The 20852-nt window shown below is 39.6% G+C and overlaps 1 protein-coding gene across 5 annotated transcripts in view; it reads left to right on the top strand.

The window, feature by feature from the left end:
• Window positions 1–245: 245 nt before the first annotated feature.
• The window catches only part of MTM1 (myotubularin 1), a 46704-nt gene continuing 26097 nt past the window's right edge, over window positions 246–20852 (top strand). For 4 of the 5 annotated variants that reach the window (XR_015702607.1, XR_015702608.1, XM_087748679.1 and 1 more), the window contains exons 1-7: window positions 246–372; window positions 2375–2530; window positions 13090–13161; window positions 14131–14203; window positions 15737–15831; window positions 16854–16964; window positions 17899–18000. Coding sequence is in view for 3 of the 5 variants with exons in the window: in XM_087748679.1 (XP_087604805.1) it covers window positions 13099–13161; window positions 14131–14203; window positions 15737–15831; window positions 16854–16964; window positions 17899–18000 (444 nt within the window). In the remaining 2 variants the exon portion in view is untranslated. Of the gene's footprint in view, window positions 373–412; window positions 1412–2374; window positions 2531–13089; window positions 13162–14130; window positions 14204–15736; window positions 15832–16853; window positions 16965–17898; window positions 18001–20852 lie in introns of those variants that run through there. The other variant, XM_087748678.1, reaches the window with a different exon arrangement.

Genomic DNA, 20852 nt, shown 5'->3' with positions numbered 1-20852 from the left:
TCGATCAACTTGATCTGCTTCATGCTGGACGCCTGTCCCGTGTTTTCCTTTCCTCCCCTCCTTTTTTCCCGGCGCTTTCCTTCAGGGCCGCTCTGCTCGGAGAGGCTTCCCCGGGCGCGCCCGCTCCCCCCCACAGCCCCGGCGGCGCTTTCCCGCCACCGCCCCTCGGCCGCCAGCCCCGCCCGCTGGGACTACACCTCCCGGCAGGCCCCGCGGCCGCGCGGCCTACACCTCCCGGCAGCCACCGGGCCTCGCCCCGCGGGGTGGGGCGGGCGCCGGCCCGTCACGTGAGCGGGCGAGGTGGGCCCGCGCGGGGCGGGGAGCGCTCGGCGCCGCACTCGGGCCCGCCACGGCGAGGGCGGCCGCGTCGCGGTGAGTCTCGGTGGGGCCCGGGGTGGGCAGCGGGGCTGCCCCGGCGGGCCCGCCCTCCTCCCCGCGCCCCCAGCCCCTCCCCGTGCCGGGGGTCCCTTCCTCCCGTTGCCCCCCCGCCGGTATGCCCAGGCGGGGGCTGCCGCCGGCCCGGGCCTTCCCTGGGGCCCAGCCCCTCTCCCTCAGGGCACGGCGCACCGCGCGTCCCCCGTCGCTTGCCCCTTCGCCTCCCGGGGTGGTCTGGGGGTTGCCGGAGGCTTTCGTGAGGGCCGCCCCGAGCGCTTTGGGAGCGCCGCATCCCCGGCGGGCCGCGGTGCCTGCCGGCAGTCGGTCACCTGCGGCCGCCCACCGCGAAGCGGCCGGCGGGGCCCCGCGGCCGGTGGGACGGGGCTCTGGAGCTGTTTGTTGCTGTTCGGCTTCTCCTGGCTCACGCCCTGATGTGCTGAATCAGGCTGGAAGCGAGGCGTTGCAGAAGCGCATAGCCCAGCGTCATGGCTTAGCAGAGGCACCTTTGAACTGTGATTTTTACCTTTCCTGTAAAAAGAAGTTCTCTCCCGTGACATGAAAGTATCCCGAGTGCTCTTGATTCGCTTTCAGGCTTTTAAGCCACTGTAGTATTCATTTCTGACTGACTTAAATTTTGTTCTGAAGCATGTGACTTCTTTCTGTGTTCACGGCTGAAAAGCTGGAATCTAGCACTTTGGAGCAAACGTTTTTAGTTGATTTAAACCAAGAAATGACTTCTGTTGAAGATGATAGACTGTTTCTGCTTGCTGGTCTTTGTGCTGCAGCAGTCAAAAAGCATAATTCCTACTTTGTGTGATTGGTGTTTTTTGGTTTGTTTCTTTGTTTTTGTGTTTTGGTTTTTTTTTTTTCAGATGAACATGTAATTAAAAGCATAAGAAAGGTATTAGCTCTCTTTATTTTCACAGAAAGCCCCATTTTTTTCTTGGTACTATAGAAAGCAACATAGGCAAATTCACTGTTAAAATTGCGCAGATGTTAAGTGTGTTGCAGTTGGCCCGTAGATTGACTTGTCACGGTAGGTACTAATCGCAACTACGTATGTTTAGAAAGTACCTTGGCTCTACTGCATAATACCTATATCGGGGCAGTATTGTGCTCATTGCTTGCTCGTAGTCATCATATATTTGTTTATCATTAACCAGATTTGAAGGGCAGATATCTCATGGTACAGGATTAGCACTCTGCAAAACCCGAACCTCTTTCCTGCTATAGTTTTCTTTTTAATCTTAATCTGTGGTTTAGGTGGTTAAAAAAAGTTAGGTTGTAAAGTTATTGACAAAGCTGGTAAGTGCAACGAGCCTTAACACAGAACTTCTGGTGCTGTATGTGGCTTCTTTGTGTGGCAAACGTCACAAGAAATGAGAGATAGAGGTGGTGTCAAAACGCAGAATTTTCCCTTTTTGCACTGTTTATCATTCTATGCTTGGTGAGAAGGAAACTTCCGAAAGACGCGCTTGCTGAAGAGATGGGCTTGTAGCATCGTTGAGGTGGAGCAAACTCTAGTGTTAATGTATTTCCCATACATAGAGTTACAGTGTTAACTAACAGTAGTTAATTTAGAATGCAAGACTAATTTAATGAGAAGTAACTGTAAATCTTTCATATTCTGTTTGTTCTTTGGGAAGGGATGAGAGAGGAAGTGCTTAACTGTGTGCAGAAAGATGCCCAAATATGTATGGGGAACATAAGCATGGTTAAAAGTCTGCATAAGATTCACACATTAGGAACATTTCAAAACCGTATCTTAAAGTTTTAGAAGAGAAAGTTCTTCTCAATTCTTGCTACTTGATGCCAAACCTCCTGACACAAGATAAAACATAAAAAGAACTAGTACTGTTTGTTTCCTTTCTCCAGAATGTTTTTAGTAACAACTGTTCTGAGGGTTTGCTTCCTTTCTGAAGTTTTTTAAAAAGTAATGTCAATTGAAATATTCTGGCAGTGCTTAACAATGTCTTCCTACCTGTTCCATTCCTGTCAGGGGCCAGCTGCAGCACAAAAGTCAAATGTTGTTTGAAAATTGAAGGAATGAACACACTGTTGTCCTCTCATCTCACACTGGAGTGGGCTTCTCTATATTTTCTACAACTGAAATGACTTATTAAACCTGGAGGCTTCTGAGCAAGAGAAAACAAAAGTAAGTGTTTTCAAGTAGACTGGGTTACCCTCCTGTGTAAGATGGGGTATGTGTTTTTCAACAAAATCTAAGTAATTGGTGTGCAATCTATTTGCTCGGTTGTTGCATATAATGAATGGAAGGGCTGTGTGCTAGAGACTGTGTGATGCGACTGGACCCATTAATGCATAACACACATAGGCAGATGTGGAGTACGGAAGTATCAAACTTTCTGTGCCTGGCAAAGTACCTGCCTGTTACTTGAAAGAGAGCACACCCAAAAGAATGGTGCTGCCCCATGAATGTCTTAAGCAGGATGATCCCAATCTCCCTTTTCTTGGGGACTGAAGCAAAGAACAGTTTGTGGATGACTTCATCGTAGTCCTTAGTCTACTTTATTTTAAACAGAGACAAACTCAGAATGGTACTTTCTCCGTGGTATTATTTGTATTTAGAGAAGCAATTTGTGTAGTGGAAGAAGGAGCTAAACACAGCAGATGAAAGAGGATGAGTCTGATGCATCAGTTGTACATGTTCTCAAAGGAAAGTTGGAGGAAAGCCTGAGTGGGGGATGTCATTTTAACCATTATGGTGTCTTTTTTTTTATACAGTATATCATTATATAACAGATACAATTTCCATTTCTCTTGCGGAATCATCAGTTAAATCTTTAGCAACAGAACTACAGTGGCCTAAGGGGATATCTTTCAAGAAGAATGAGCAGAGAGCAACTGAAGGCTTTCTTAATAGAAAACTTTGAAGCTGTATTTGCTATCCCATAGGCTTTCCTGTCAACCGCATCAGCTTTTGACAATGCGGGAGGTATACATTCCCTGCGGGGAATGCAGAGTAGAGAAAATAGACTGGGTGGGTTTAGAAAGCCACGGATCAGCCTTCAGGCATAGGTTTCCTACAGATGTAATGCTGATTCTAGAGGTAATGTGACAAATGGTTCCTAAAAAAACCCACTCACTTCTGTCATGCCATCTAATCTAGCTAGATTTAACAGCTACTTGCTGTACAGGGCTACATGCATAGAGGGAAAACTACTTTCTTTGATCCACTCACATGACTGAACTTCCACTTTAAAACTCAGATACCAGAGTAAATATTAAGAAAAAGTCAGGGAAAAAAGGCAATCATGGCAAGAGAAAGATATTATGCATAGAACAAAGACAGGAAAAGCCATAAGTGAGTACAAGTGGACAAAAATAATTGTTAGCATAAATTACAACGAATAGACCTCTGCCAATTGCTAGAAAACAGGCCAAATAATTATATTTATTACCACTGAAATAAGGTGCTGCTTTCCCTTGTTACTGTGATATAAAGCATGAGAAATATCTAACTAACAGATCAGAGTCCATCAGCAGATAAGTTACTTAGTGTCCATGCTGGCACAAGTCCTACTGTATCATCTCTCTTTAAGAGAATTACAGGCGCTCTCACACAAGAAAGCTTGCCAGGATAAAAGCCAGGGATATCACCCTAAGCTACATTTTCAATATAATTTGAAAGGAGGAAGCAATTGGGTTGACAATTAGAAAAAGTAATGTTACAAACTTTTTTGTTAGGTCTTGTTGGAAGTTGTGATTTACTTTGAAAATAGGGTGGGAGTCAAATTCCGTAAGAAGTTAAGACAGGAAAAGAAAACCTTCAAATGGAGACAGGAGAAATATCAATCAAGACAGAACTGAAGATTTTTTTACTCCCTCCAGCTATTATTCAATACCTGGCTTTCACATACAAGCAACAAGATTTTTTTTTTTTTAAAGAAACACATACACAGAAGTGCATAAGATCTGGTGGCACTGAGAAAATATTTGCCAAGCTTTTTGCCAAGCATTCTGCCAAGCTGTTGCTACTTGCTGCCATTTGTCGAACTTCACTGTCAGGATATTATTTTTTGTTAGTGCAAGGTTTTCCTTCTAATATCTTCAAAACTACCTGGTATAGTGAGCCTATAAAATAGGAGTGGGGCAGGCAACGGGTGCACTTCTAATTTGTTTGCTGAATTAGCAGTCACTTGACTGTTGTGAACTCTTGTTCATTTGCACTTGCTCATATCGAGTCCTTTGGGGACAATGACTTACCCTTTCAAATACAGGGCACGTTAGGGAACAAGGGAATTCTTTTTCAGGGAGAGGGAGTGTTTCTGATTCTTCACAAACAGATTTGGCAGTCTGTGTTGAGTGGTGCAGCTTGCCGTTCGCAGTCTAGCAGAGAATTGGCAGCATGAGGGATTCTGGAGTGCATTTTTCTTAAAGACAGGAAGCCTGGTGGAGAATTGGCGTTTAGCAAACACGTAGCTCCAGGTTGCAAGTTTTTTCTTTTTTTAAGTGATACTTTTTTTGTAGGATACAGACTTTTTTTATAATGCATTACTGGTGAATCTGATTAACTGACTTAGAAACTTCAGTGCAGAAGGGCAAAGACTAGTATGCATTCTACATGCACAATATCCCATTGAGGCTTGTACTGCTGGCATGCTTTTTGTGTTCTGGTTATGGGTTGAATTGAGAAGGCTTTCAAAGAGACTTGAAAACTCATATGGTTTCCCTGGAAAATGTAGATTTAGTAAGTACATGCAAATGGGGAATATCACTTAGACATTAAGGGAGAAGACCCACTAGTGGCATAATCCAGTCTTAGATCAGTAGAATCATGAGGATCTACTTGAGGAAAGGTAAGGGCTGCAGACTCCATTACGAAGAAGTTACGCTTGAAAGGATTTTACACCCTGTAACTGTGATGGTAAAGAAGAAATAGGAGATTCTGTGGTCTAGCAATCCATGTTGACTCCAAAGATCCACTCTGGAATAAGTGCAGGTAGAAGCTTATGACTTGATATGCAAAGGTGGTTTGTTGGTGTACATGATAGGTGTGATTTGCCCTTGAACTCTGATGCTAAGAAATCATAAGTGCTCTCTTAAGTGGTTTAATAGAGCTTCTTCCTTTTCCTATTTAAATGATGGCATCTCACAGGTAAATCAGTTTTCCTTTCTTTCTGTTTGCCATCAGTTGCATAACAAGTGACAGGTAATTGCAACTGGCCACAAGTAAATATGTGTAACTATGATGTCTGAATTGGCATTGCTCTAGGCATGTTTTTGATGTCAGTATTGTATGACTTTTAAATGTTAAAAATCTGTTTTTTAGTTAAGTAGTCAAAATGCATCAGGCCAGAGAGCATGAGCGACATCATTATTATTAATGATCAGAGGGCTGCAACAGCTCTCCTGTGCCGAAAGGCTGAAAGAGCTGGGGCTGTTCAGCCTGGAGAAGAGCAGGGTGTGGGGAGACCTTACTGTGGCCTTTCAGTACTTCAAGGGGGATTGTAAGAAAGATGGGAACAGACTTTCTAGCAGGGCCAGCAGCGATAGGACAAGGGGTAATGGTTTTAAACTAAAAGAGGGTAGATTCAGACTAGATATAGGGAAGAAATTTTTTACAATGAGGGTGGTGAAACACTGGAACGGGTTGCCCAGAGGGGTGGTAGATGCCCAATCCCTAGAAACATTCAAGGTCAGCTTGGACAGGGCTCTGAGCAACCTGATTTAGTTGAAGATGTCCCTGCTCATTGCCGGGGGGATGGACCTGATGACCTTTAAAAGTCCCTTCCAACCCAAACCGTTCTATGATTCTATGACTATTTTAAAAAAATAGAGTTTTGCTTCTAAAAACCCCCTGCATTGGTATCTTTCAATGTTGCAGGAAGTTTCTATGGAGTTTTTATTTCCTTTGGAAATATAAGCAAGTATTTCTGTGGTGTGGATTTTCTATGGGTTTGTTTCTTGGTTCTGGGGTTTTTTTGTTGTTGTTTTTTAACTTTATCTTTTTGAAACTGGAATGATCTGCCTTATGCTACTTGTGTTTTCTGTTTTTTTTTTTTTTTTTTTGTAGCTTTGTTAAACTTTGGAGACTTCTGCTACCTTATTTTTGTGTCCGTTATTGCGTATAGTTCCTTTGTGCTAAAATATAACTGGTTAAATGAGTGTGAAAGAGATGTATTTATTTCTGTGGGCTTGATTAGTTTGTTGTGGTACTTTGGTCTCACTGTGTTTCTTTTTGGTTGTTTGGTGCTATTTGGTTAGGGACAGCTGACGTCTGGAAAACTGCCTTCATTGCTGTAGATCTTGTGACTTCTTTTGTATCCCTGTATATCTTTATATCTAATTCTAAAATTTTATTAACCTTTAATGAGATGAATGACTACTCGACTTCATTAGATTAAATGCTCACTTACTAGTGTTAAAGATGCTGATGCTTATTTCAGTGACTCTGATATGGAAACCTAGATGCTGTTGTTGGCTTGACCCTTCAGGATTGTTGCTTTTCCGTATGTTTTTTTTAAAGGATTTATGTTCCTTTCTGCTTAATACTTAGAGTGAAATACTTTTTTTTTTTTTTTTTTTCCTTCTCCCTTCATGGTTGTCTTAGCTTAATTTTGCTACTCTCTTAGAAATTCCTAGAGTTCTGCTCTATTCTATATGTTATTTCTGAAAACCTATGTATTATGTGTTATCGCTTCTGTGCAGTTGTGGTGCTGACAGATGTGGTTTTGTTTTTAGGAGTTTGTATTTTATGCTTTTAATTTTATTATGGGAAACACAGGGCAGTATATCCATACTGGCTCTGTAGGTTGCTACTGTACCAAATAAAACTCTACATTCTTTGTGTAATGCCAGCATACCTTGTCATTATAAACCTACTTTTCATTTTTTGCATCTTCTGTTTAAATGAGGGTGCAAGCAGCTTTTTCTTTCTACCTGTGCTAACTTACACTTACCACTCAAACACAGTGAAAAGTTGTTTACTAATATAATACTATTTTTCTTCTCCTTGAAATATTTCCTTATTTGGTATCAGGTCTAACGATGAAAATAACTTCACTTTTATCTAGACTGGCAGATGCCTTGCAGATCTTAAATGATTAACCCAGTGCACTGATTGCTTTCAAGTGTCCTATAATTGTCCAATTGTAACTCTTTTTAGAAGTGCTCTGATTGTTTTCTGAATTACTATGACAGCAAATGAAGGGGCTTAGTAAATTTTGTAACTATTTTCAGGAAAGGCCTTGGAGATGCACAGGCTGTTTTCAGTCTTGCACAAATCATTATCTGGAGCAGGATTACGAGAACTTCGGCATTATCCTGTGTCGTGGTTATTGATGTGTGACAGAAATCGGAATGCTTCTAGAAAGTGTTCAGTCAAACTTTTTGTTGTTCATTTTTACCGTATTGATAAATCTGGTTCTGGTAAAAGCAAATAATTCTCATGGTTATCCTGTTGCCCTTACATTTTTATACACACACACAAAATAACTGTTTCAACTATAATAATATGTCACTAATGTTTTTTCATCATGTTTACCTCTTACTCAGTATATTCTGTAGGTGTCTTCTGTGTATGGTAACTTAGCAGTTTAATTTCCTTAATCCTTCCAGATTAACCTATTGAACATTATAGACTATACAAAGTTAAAAACTTCATTTTACGTTAAGTGTTGTCAAAATTGTTATTGCTCCAAATGATTGATACAGGCAAATTTGAAAGTGTTTTTTTCCAAAGTTTTTGATCCTCCATCACTGGATTAAAACATTAAATATCTGGAAAGTGGCGCTCATAATTTACTTGATGCGGTTTCCTTGATCTTGGATGTTTGTGGTAGTAATCCTTTGGCAGATGCAGATTATGTTGTGCTTGGGCACAAACTAGTTCTTTATACATGTAACGATTTTATGTTAACACAAGCATGGCTCAGGTATACAACAGTTACAAATTAGTTGGTGTGCTTCTGGTGTGAAGATGAAGCCTTAAAAGGACCAGCAAAATGTGAAATGACCTTTATTTGTTCCTGGATCATAAACAATGAGAACTAGTTTCACCAGGCTGTTGTCAATCTCAACATAGCTTATAAGAGTCTTGATGGTCTTTCCAAGCTGCACTGCACCCATCCTCTAACCTGCTGGCAGTGAAGAACCTTAAGGAAAGAGTAGCTGGTCATTTTAGGTTTCTTAACCCTCAAAAGCTTATTTACATGTTTTAAAGTTTATTTACATTTTCTTGTGGGCATATGCTTGTGTCTGTCAGCATTTACTCATAACGAGCAGATAGGGTTCTTGAACTGACTTCTTAAAATCTGGCCTTCAGCGCCTACCCTTTCAAATGTTGTTGTGCCTCCATTCCCATGAATCCTAGGAAGCACAAGTATAAATATCATCTTTAATGAAAATACAGATCCCAAGTAGTTTAATTGTTACTGTAGGATTAATGGAGCCTACATTTCTTGGTAGTGTTACTATATTAAGTTCTGGTAACTTTAACAAAGCTTTGTTTATTAGTTCAAGTTAAATCCAGTAAAATTGCTTTGTCTCCTTGCTATTCTAGGTTCAGGGAAGAATGTTGAACTGTTTGTAATGGCAGAACATAATAAACAAAGTTGTCTGATTTGTTTTAAATTTGCAGAGTAATTGTACTTCTGTTCAGCTGCTGACAAGCGTGAGGTTTGTATGGTTTTCAGTTTTTGTGCAAGTATAGAAGTACATATGGGCAATGCTGGGGAATAAAATGTGTTTGCAGTGGAAAACTACTTGCAAGGTTTTTCCCCGTGTGGAAGGACTACTGCTGCTTTGTGATAATGAGAAAGTTGTAGCTATTTTAAGACTATGATGGAGTATGTTTTTGAATTGTTCATGGCAATATTACTTTGGGAGGTTGCCAGAAGCTGCTTCTACAATTTGACAGAAAAAGAAATAATATTATAAAAGGAAATATTTCATGTTCATTTTACATGTTTTTGAAAACTTCTATGCTCTTCTGACATAGAGGAGTCCACTTCTTTAAGGGTGTGTTCTTTTTTGATGGGTACTTTTAAATGAGAACTTTTATCTTGTCTGTTGCCTGAAGATCACAGAAGAATAGAGAATTCAGGTTGGAGGGGACTTCAGGAGGCCTCTAGTTCAACCCCTTGCTCAAAGCAGGATCAGACCCAGTTGCTCAAAGCTTTATTCAGTTGGGTCTTAAAAACCTCTGAGGATGGAGACTGCAACCTTCCTGGGCCCTTGTTTTCATTGCCGGACTGCCCTTATGGTGCAAAAGTAGGGTTTTGTTTGTTTTTTTTTTTTTCCTTAAATCAAGCTGGAATCTAGTTTGTTTTGGTTTCTGTTGTGTCTTGTCCTCTCATCACTCACCATTATGAGAACCCTGGCTCTGTGTTCTCGGTAACCACCTCAAAGGCACTGGTGGGCAGCTGTGAGATCCCACTGAAGCTGTCTCTTCTTCAAGCTGAATGATTCCCAGCTCCCTCAGCCTCTCATTATGGGCAGGCGCTCCAGGACCTGGTCCTCTTGGTCACACTCTGCTGAACTTGCTGCAGTTTATCAACGCCTGTCTTGTACTGGGGTCCAGAAGTGGACACTGTTCTAAATGCTGTCTAATGGGTGTTCTATAATGTAAAGTTCAATTACTTGACCACAGTTTACTTAGAGAAATCAGGGAAATGTGGGTGGTTATAAATGTGCTTATTAGTATTTGGGTTTTTAAAGTGTGATTGGATTTCAAAGCAAAATTTAGGTAGCATTAAAAGAATTCTTCCACTTTATATACTGATGAAATAACTTGCATTAATTTTTAAAAAAATCTGATAGATAACACCTTACCTTCAATACATATTTATTCAACTTAATTAGCTCTGAATAAGTCTAATTTGCATCATTAACGTTTTGGAAACGAAATAGAGCAGTTGGTTATAATTCTGTAATGAAATTGAAGTCAGTGAGTGCATTCATTCTCACTGTAAAGTATGTTTTAAGAAATCAGTCTTATGGAGAGTTGGGGGAATTTTACTCGAAGTAAACTTACATACACAGAAACACGCACACAAAGGTCTGCTGCAAGAGCTGCACAGGTGTCTTGTTTGTTTGAAGTGGCCTAGTGGGGTGGCAGTGTGGAGGGGAGGCGAGCTGTGTTCTGCTGTGTTGTCAGGTTCTACAAAGAAATTTTTCTGAGGCTCTGAAAGGGTCTCTGCTCATTCCTTTTGATTTACACTGAGGCTTGGAAAAGTTATAGTCAGTGTTCTGGAGTCAGATGATTATTTCAGAGTTGTAACTCACCTCATGTAATGCTACAGTTCAGCCAAAACTTAGTGAACATGCAGTAAGGGAGGAAATAATACAGAAAGCAAAGGAGGAAACAGAAGGCTTTTCAAACACTTCATACTGTTCCCTGAGAGAGCAGCAGCAGGACGCTGCGATTGGAGGTAGTATTGAAAGGCATGAGGAATGTCCAAACGAGCTTTTGTTCTCGTGAGCTTTGGGCAGTGTGTTGGCACCGAGGTGAGTGTCCAGGATCCTGGGTGGGCTCTTGTGACCTCTGCTGAAGCTTGTCTTTCTGTGGCTTCGCTGGTGGAGTGGCTGCGGTTGCACGATCAACAGCTAGCTTGGGTGTGCCTCTACCTGCTGCAGTCAAAATTTCCATTTTGCAGCACAGATCTATTCAGGGTTGCCACATCTTCTAAAAGTCACTTTTCTGGGGCTTGCTTATGCTCACTTGTCTCTCATGGTTGGTGCAGTCTTAATTTAAGTTTATGTGAGCTCTAGTTAAAACCACTCTCTATGCTGACATAGAAAAATTGGGGCTGCTGTGCCTTTGTCTCTTTGTCTCACCTGGCACTTCTTACTTAAAATACGAACAAACCCCACTTCATATGGAAAACATTTTCAAACAAGGTTCTGAGTAAATATACCTTTTACCTTCATAAGTATCTGGTTATTAGAAAACTTAAGCTCCTATAAATTAAGGAAAGTCATCTGAACAAATACTGGATGTTCACAAGTTAACATAACAATACAGAAAGTTAAATCTATGTTAGGTTTTATAGTATGTAAGATATTGCAAGGAAGGAAAACTGTGAAAATATCTTCTCTTAATCTTCTCGATTTTATAGCCAAAACATTAGTCTCCAGTGTTGCAATAGTTTTTCTGTGGAGGGTAGTTTGCAAGAAAAATGATATAATGTTGATTGCTTAATACCTTTTCATTTAAATTGTTGGCGTGGCGCTAAAATTAGTTCAGGACCCCTCTGTTTCAGTGCTTGGTGAAAGCTGACTGCCGGAGCCCCAGAAAGGCTGTTGTACTTTGGTGCGACAGGGCCGCGCAGGCTCTGCGGCGTTCAAAAGCATTTTTCTTCTTTTTTCAAGTTGAAGTGAAAAACAGGAACAAACTACAAAATTATTGCACAGCTCTTGAAATCACAAGCATGTCAATAGACTTTTTTTTTCTTTTTTTGTGAAGGGGTGTGGTTTTTATACAGTGATAAGCTATATCACTGAATATTACGGTTTTAAACACAGCGTCAGGTTTCCGACGTTTTCTTTATGAGATATGGAAGACTTGGGCGCTGCAAGGAGGTAACAAACCTGTAGAACTTCAGGTTGTGGTTTTCCACCTTCTTCCCGCACAGAGACATTCCTGTGGTGTTACAGGAACTTCAAAGCATTTCGGATCTTGCAGGCTAATCTGTCGCTTGTGTAGGACTGTTGCAGTGTCACTGTGAGCCCACTGTTACGCAGGAGCACGGGCTGATTTGTCATGGTGCGGAGAGACCCGCGCAAACTTTTACCAGTGTTGAGAGGGGAGAGAAAGTGCTTAGTTAAGGCAACAATGTTTTATTTATGGAATAGAAACAAAGATTACGTGGTCTGTAATCACCGCTCCCCCCCCAACAAACAAACGAAGAAAAACTCCAGATTGCTGTCCGATGTCATATCGGCTGGATGAAGGGCGTGTGACTAGTGAAAGGGAAGTATAATTTGGTATGAACTTACTGTTTGGAGTAACTTCAAGTATGAGCGTTTTCCCAGTGTTGGTGCCAGAGATCCCTTGTGCAGTGTCAGGAAATGATTAAGACGATGAATCCTGCATCATGCGATTCTATCTTTAATCAATACCATTTTAAAAAAAAAAAAAAAATCCTTAAACATATCAAGGCTATTCAGACCAGAAGGCTGGACACTCCCCCTTCTGGTGTGCCAGCTGAAGTTTCAGTTTAGGAAATGGGGAATTGTTTTTAAATGTAGAAGTACTGTGGAACTCCTGCTTTTTTTTTTTTTTTAACTTGAAACACTTGCGTCTATTGACATGCTTGTGATTTCAAGAGCTGTGCAATAATTTTGTTCCTGTTTTTCTGAATGAAAAGTCTTAATACAAATGCTCCAAGTACATTGCATTTCCAAGTATGTGTATCCTGTTGCTTAAAACAAGCGCTCTAATGTCTGTTGACTGAACTAATAATAGTATTCAAACAACTGAATTCCAAAATACAGCTTGAGTCAGAACATTCCTTATAATAAGAACCAATCCCAGAGCTAGTAATGAAGTTCTTGTTAGATGTGGATGCTTTTAAATAGTGGCATTCAATTACAAGGCATTGTGTAATTTTTTAAAATTAACAGTAACTTGCAAAACGTTCTTGGAAGCTCTTGATGTCTACCTGTGGACCTCCAAAGTCTAAATCTCTCCTGTAAATAGTATGTAGTCCAGGAGGAAGTTTAAGTCTCCAATTTGTGCTTTCTCATCAGATACCCGGTATGGCCTCATCATCAACACCTAAATATAATTCAAACTCCTTGGAGAGTTCCTCAAGTAAAAGGGTGAGTGTAACTTTTTTCATGTTCTTTACATCAAAGGTCCCAGAGATCATTATCTTGCATATTTGGGTCAAAAAATGAGTATTTGAATGACTTTTTTCTTGAATGTATATACTTATTTTTATTGTTAAAATTCTAATGCAGTTAACTGAGTTGATTTAAATATCTTTCAGAGTGGACGGGCGAAATATTCTCTGTATCACAAGTTATGAGAGCCTCCTTAAAATCAATTCTGCTATACTTAGTCTTATCCTTGCTTTCTACATATTCTATGGCATTCTTGAAAATTTTTGGCGCTGTAGAAAGATTCTGTTCTGCAATTGATAAGTTATACCTAGTTATGTTTGGCTGGCTCAGTTTTAAAATGTTCACCTGTAGTGGTAAATACATTAATGCAATCTAAATGGCATTCCTCTCTGCTTTTTGATGCTGCGTGGCTGAAGAAAATGTAACTTGTATGCAAGAAAACAAAAAACTAAGGTTTTAGTTAGCTTTTTAAACATTTCTTCAAAAACAAAGATTATTTTCTATTAATCATTCTTAAAAGCTACTGAACATGGGAAAGTCACAAATGAGTAGACTGTGTGTAACAGTTGTGTGTTGCTGAAGTGATTTCAGTTATTTGTTCTTCCAAGCCCAGCATACTTGGAAAATCAAATGCACAAAACTTTCAGAGAACTTATAGTATAGAAATTTAATTCCAATTTAATGCAAATATGGTTAACTATTCTTTTAGAAGGAGAAAGACTAAAACATACTTGTGTTTCAGACCTGCTCAACCTTTAAATGTTTAATAGTTACAGTTTAGGATAGTGGTGTGCGTTCCTGTTTTGGTTCAGTCTGTCAATTTCTACCCTGGAAAAACCTGTTCTTTCCCATGCAGAAATTACCTTTAAGATTTTTTTTTTTAATCTGGAACTTGAAGGAATTGTAAATAAAATATGATGTGCTGTTGTACTTCTCTTTCTTTAGACTCTAAAAGATGGAACTAACTGGGAACAAAATGAAGAAATACCTCGTCTGCCAGGAGAGACTAGAGTTACAGGTATGAATCTACGTAGCTGCCTAATGCAGTGTATGTTTAAGAGTCTGGCATATACATCTTACTGGATTTTTTCAGAATTTGGACTGGTTTGGACTGGGGGCAGGGGTAAGTCATGCTAAAATGTTATGAATTTTTGTAAGGAATTGCAGTAGGGACTCTTTATCATATCACAAATAACTTTTTAAGTCTTTTAAATCTTGGTTTCCACACATGGCAGATCCTCCGATACAAAGAAATTGCAAGTCAAGATGTGCCATAATTGTATCTACAGACTAAGTAGCACATGTCCAATGACGAGAGCCCCTCCAAGCTTTCCAAAGTCAAGAGAATTCTACATCCCACCCACTATGTATTGATGTCTTGTACAGTAGTGTGGAACCTTCGCCCAAACTGTGACTGCCCTAAGTACAGTCTCATGCTTCCCTGACACAACATGGCATGCACGTAGCTACTATGCACTTGTTAGCTTTTACATGCAGTAATGTTGTAGCATAAGGAAGATTAATATATTGTGTACAGTGGTTTCTTACTTGGTGGAGGCTCTTTCTGGAGTGGAGCCTTCCACTCATGGAAGTTTATGTTGAGGTATCAGAATGCAACTGGAAGTGGCCTGTCTTTTATTTTTGAAGCTTCTTCCCCCTGCCCAAGGATTTGTTAGGTGGGTTTGTAAACAAGACTGGCTGAGGTAAAACCAAAGTGGTGATTCAGAGGAAGTAGTTATGTTTTTAATGAGGAAAGTTGTGGGGAAGACATGAGGGACAAGGTGTGGGACTAAGATGAATGTTTGATATGATCCTTATGAAAATTGTCTGTACTTTGGGGCAGCACGCTGGAAGGAGAGTTCTTGTTGTGGAAGGCAGATCAATAGATTGGGCTAAAGAAATGAGTGGATGGGGAGAAACAGGTAGTTTGTAGTGCTTTACTTAAGTTGTTAATGGCATTGCTTCAGTTAAATCTTTCTTTTTTGAGTAGTATGTGTTAGTACTTGTTTTGTTAACTGTCCTTGCTGAAACACTGCTGATGGCCCTGCTGTATTTGATTGCCTGAAATTGAAATGTAATGTTTCTCTTCAGGATGGTGAGTTCCCTAAGCACTTTACAACTTGAACTACGTACTTCAATGCAGAATTAGTTACAAAGCACTGAAAGATGTAATATATCAGCAGAAGAATGTATTTGTTCTGGGAAAGTGAATAGGCTGGTTCAGTAATCACAGAGAGGACTTAAATCTACTTGCTGTTCTATGTCCTGCCCTCTCCCATGTGGTGCTGAGAAAGAGAAGAACGAACACAAATGTAACTAGGGAAGGCTACTGAAATCTGCTGATTTAATTTGGGCAAGTTTAGTATATGAAGCTTTCACATTCACAAATTTCAGATTCAAAATTCAGATTTATTACTTATTAAATTCATTCATCTCTCAGAGTGGCTCTTAGGAGTGCAGCTCTCTTTGTTTTACTGCTACTTAACTGATACTGTCCTTAGCTCTGACTTTTTCTTTTCGTAATCTTTAAGAAATGCTGCATTTCTTACAGACAAGGATGTTATTTATATGTGTCCATTTAATGGCCCCGTTAAAGGAAGAGTATACATCACAAACTACAGGCTGTACCTAAGAAGTGTGGAAAATGTGAGTAATATGCCACAATTACTTCTGTGGGATGAGTTGGCTTTAAACCCCCTTCCCTTCACCCCCATTGCCTTTGATTTATTTTGTGGCCAGTTCATTTGTTTTAGTTTTGGCACACTTATGCCTGTGGAATTGCATGGGTGGCTTTTTATTTTAAATGGTCTGTAATGTTTGTAATAACCATATCTTAATTGTGTAATGACTAAATAGTAATTGCCTTTGTGCCACTGAGAAATCCGTATAAAAATGGGAGTTCTTTAAAGTCAAATGTGTTGTAAAAGTGTGATTTTTTTGCCTGGTAAAATTACAGTTTAATCACTTACACTGAACTGATACCTTTTATCTTTTGTCTGTTGGTGCTTTTTTGATAGCTGTTCCCCTTACACTTACTCTGTGATAGATCAAGGGCAGCAACTAATGATGTGCAATAGTTCTTAAAGTGGCTATCTGTAAACAAAGATTTTGATTGTCCTTGCTGTTGGAAAAGAAAAATACTTTGATCAACAGAACCTCGCGTGGGTGGGGGGAGTAGTAGTGTGCTTGATAAGGAGCAACATGAAAGAGAAAAAAATGCTCTTGTTATCTATTTCATAATATTCTTTTTTTAAATAAGGTTTTAGGACTATTGAACTGAGGTCTTTCTGGTTGAAGCTAACTCTACTAGTAATGTCTTTTTCATTTTGTTCTACTTGATTCTGTATATCAATAAAGCAGTCTTAGCAAGCAGAGGCAATGAGAATTATGTAGCAGAAGGCATCTTCTAGGGTGTTGCCACCTTTTTTCCCTGCATACTCTATTAGGCATGAAGCATTTTTGTTGCATGTTGAATTGGGTGACGTTCAAGGCTGTAGAGTGACTGTACAGACTTCCTAACATGTTGGGAGGGGAGACTCAATCAAGTGCAGAAACACAATTTTGCTTCCTCTATTTCATGTCTGCTTTCTATTCTAGAATGCATAAGAACATTTTGCTTGAGTCTTCTTTTCAGATTAATTTTTTCCTTACTCAAACTTTCCTTGCAGGATCCAGTTGTGGTATTGAATGTTCCTTTGGGTGTAATTTCAAGGATTGAAAAAATGGGAGGAGCTTCAAGCAGAGGAGAGAACTCTTACGGATTAGATATAACCTGTAAAGTAAGACTTTCCAATAATTCACTAGGAAATGAAATCTAGAGGTTCCTTTTCTCACTGCTTACCTATTTATAGGAATGAAAAAACACATGTTCCTCACAGCTGAATTTAAAAAGAGCTTTTTTGGAACTGGACAGGGAAATACCTTTTCTATAAAGGGCTATTTCACTGTCCACTCTGCGTGCGAGAAGAGGGGATTGGTCTTCCTTTCTGAATCACTCACTGACAAGAGGTTTTGCACAGTGGTCTTGTTTTAGGGCATTATTCCTGCATTGCTTCATTATTTCATTCGTTCTAAAAGTAATTTTTTTTATAATCCTAAAATCTTTGAAGAACACCTCAAGTGGGGATTTTGTAAGCTGTAAAGGTGGTGAAAAGCTTATGTAACGGATATCTCTATTTCCTTAGTCTCACAAAACAGTTATGTTGCCACGAAAAAATATGGTCGTAGGGGAGTTCCCAGTGGATAATTCAGGATCCTTTATTTGACTCATTAATGGAGTATGTATACACATTTGATTTTTAGTAGTTAATGTGCAGATTGCTTATTTTTGACGTTAGTGATGAGAAAATAGCTAGGGACAATGTTGTCTAGGCAGATTATTGGCAAATTTTCATTTTAAATACATAGAGTAACTCCCATCTTGCAAACATTCAACAGCCCATGAGACTTTTAGTGAATCAGATATAGTCATTTCTGATGGCTTTATGCCAACACAGCGTTTGCACCACACAGAATGTGGTACTGCTTTATTTGTGGAATTCTTATGCTCTGTTCTATTTTATGGGATAAGAAATAAAACTGGACATTCTCAATGGTTTGAGGTGTGCTGCAAGCAGATTCTAAATCATATTTAGTGTATAATATAGCATTTGTACATCAGATTAAAGTATCTTACTGCTTTGGTTCACTTAAAAGATAATGCCTTTGTTTTAGGATATGAGAAATTTACGGTTTGCATTAAAACAAGAAGGGCACAGTAGAAGAGATATATTTGAAGTCCTGACAAAATATGCTTTTCCCCAGTCACATAACTTGGTAAGTTACATCATTTATACTATTGAGTTGCCTTAATGCAGAGTTCTTGCCAATTAATTTTAACTGTTTGACCTACTAATGGACATCATGGCTGCTTAAAAAGAATAACCACAGAATCTGATGTCAGCATAAACTGAAGAGAATTAATGTTTTTATTTTGTACATTTACAACACTTACATCTATGTATTTGTAAAATTATGGATGCTATATGCTATACTTCAGGTAGACTACTGAGCACCTCTGATCCATACAGATTTCATTGCTTAGAGACTGCAAGTTATCCTCCCTAATGAGGAAATACAGTAGTATGTGCCTAACTTGATTTTTTGAGAATGTTAAACTATTGGACGGTCTCCAAGGCAATGATAAATATGAATCACCAGGAGTTTTACTTCAGGAAAAGAAGACGTGGTAAGATAACACTTGTTTTATTGATGAAACTGATGAAAAATGTAACAGGCAGCTAATACAGTAATGAATTTACACAGATTTATTTCAGGTAAATAAACAATCTTATGGAAGGAATTGAGTGACAATGATGTTAACTAACTGTTATCTTCCGTTTCTTTGTTGAAATCTGTGTACTGTGCTTGGTGGATCATTTTGACATCTCTTTAGTAAATGCTTTATTTTGTCTATTGTAAAATTCACTTTACATTTTATTGGGATGCTTTCATTTAGGATAGTTGTATAAGAGCTCTCTTCACACAATCTTGGAGGGTTCTGCTATGCATTTTTAAGAGCTTTGTTTAAAGAATTGTGGAGTATATGAGGCTGCAGCAAGAATCTTATTTCCTTCTCTGAAGATACATGTCAATCAATGGGCTATATTCTATAAACATTTAATTCTTTAAAACTTTTTTGCAGAAATTTTGCATTCTGTATGCAGTCTGTGGAATGAAAGCATAAGGAAAAATAAATGCCTTTGCTTAGAATGTTTTGTAGTGTTGACAAATAAGTCTTAAGAAGCGAAACTGAGATTTCTACATTTGGGTAGGTGTGAGGAGTTGTACTTACAAAGAAAACTGTTGTAAAAGAAGTGAATATATCTCTAACTCTACTGCTGGCACTTTATGCATCTTTTAATAGAGAATGATTGAAAGCATAACAGGATATATGGACTTTGAAAGAATGATGGAAGACAGAGAGAGAAAGCTATATGTAGAAATATCAAATTCTAGAGAAGTTCAGGTCAAAAGGTGCTTCTGGACATCATCTGGTCCAGGCTTCTGTTGCAAGTAGGGCCTTAGATTAGGTTATCCAGGGCACAGTCAAGCCTAGTCTTGAACACTTCCTGTGAGGTAGATTCCATCATGTCTCTGGGCAATCTCATCCAATATTGAATCGTTCTCATGGTGAAGAGTTTTTTCTTTCCCTTACACTGAGGACCTGCGTAGATTTACATGTAGTGAATGTGGACACATTAAGTTGTAACTGACTTAGGCGAGTCCCTTGTAGGATTTTTTTTTTTTACAGTGTCCAGTCCAGCTACAGGGCTTAAATAACATGGTGATGAGATGTGGACTTGTGTTAGGTTTTGTCATCCAAAAAGACCCGGTGTTCCTGTCTAGTGATGGTAGCGAGTTGTGTGGAGTAGTACGCTTCCTGCTTTATTCGTTCCACCTGTTGGACCTAGTAAGCCTCATCATTACATGGCCTGGCCCATTTTGAATGTAACTTGCCAATAAAAGTTATGCTCAATAACAAAAGGCTTGGTCAAGGCAGAGGTAATTTTGCCTTCAGATTCAGTAAAGCACAAAACTTGGGAAGATAGTGACAATATGGAGAATGGCCATACTTTATATCTCTTAGCTATGTCTGGAGCAGGGTATAACCATGAGAAATTATGATTACTTTGGAGTCAAATAAAGTGAGCCTGTGTTATATCATAAAGTTGCACCCGTCCTTATTTTCTCATGTTACAATGTGGATGAGCCCTTAACTTTAAAATGAGCTAAGCAAGTGTGTGATATTTTTGGTGTGCTTTCACTGTATTTCAGCAAGCAGTTTAAATTAATCCTGCCAAAGGTGGGTGTTGCTGCCTGGTTGTTCATTCCTGCCTTGGTTTTCCCTGCGTGAGTCTGAGGCTGCATGATGAACCAAATAGGGAACTGAAAGGGACTGAAGCTAAACAAGGAGAGGAAAAAAAAAATAAAAGCTTTACACTGAGTCATTTCCTCAGTCTTGTTAGCCCAATGTGAGGATGGGGTCGGGGCATCTATGGGTGGATGTGAATGAAAAGGAACGGTGGGACTGCCTCTTTCAGTGGCTAGTTTAGAATAAGGTTTCACTGTCTGAATACGACAGTATGTCTGGGCTGTGCGTGCCTGCCTTCTCCTTTGAGTGTACGCTAACACTCTGACCATGCAGCCAGCTCGATCAGGAAGATCTTTTTATAAAGAACGTGCTGTGGCTTCACATGACAGCTGGGTGAAGATGGCAGCCCTCTGCTACTCAAATACTGAGCTCTTACTTTTGTCTGGTCTCCTCCTCTCTACCTTCCAGCCATGTGGTTGATTATTCCTCTTTTACCAAACTGACATTGTATAATTGCCAAGTAAGCCAATACAGCTCACTTATCCAGCACACAATATTCTGTTTTCTGAGTTAGTCTTGTGCCACTTTTAATAATTTGAGGAGACCTGGTTTGAAATTGGTATGTACCAGAACCAGTGCAAGAGAGGGCATGTGAGTGGAACTGGGAGCAGGCAGGAGAGAAAAGAGAGGGATGTCCTATTTTTAGCAGTGTTAAACTGGTAATTTTGCTCAGACCACCTTGTGGAACGGCATCCTTGGTCTTCAGCTGGTTCAGCATCACTGATGCTTGTGCAGTTCTGCAGCGGAAAGAAGG

The sequence above is a fragment of the Nipponia nippon genome, unplaced genomic scaffold, assembly GCF_047370975.1.
Source record: "Nipponia nippon isolate SJK-2023a ecotype South Korea unplaced genomic scaffold, ASM4737097v1 scaffold_12, whole genome shotgun sequence".
In the NCBI taxonomy this organism is placed as follows: Eukaryota; Metazoa; Chordata; class Aves; order Pelecaniformes; family Threskiornithidae; genus Nipponia; species Nipponia nippon.
Note: the sequence above shows the minus strand (reverse complement) of the source record. Positions and strands in the feature narration are given on the sequence as shown.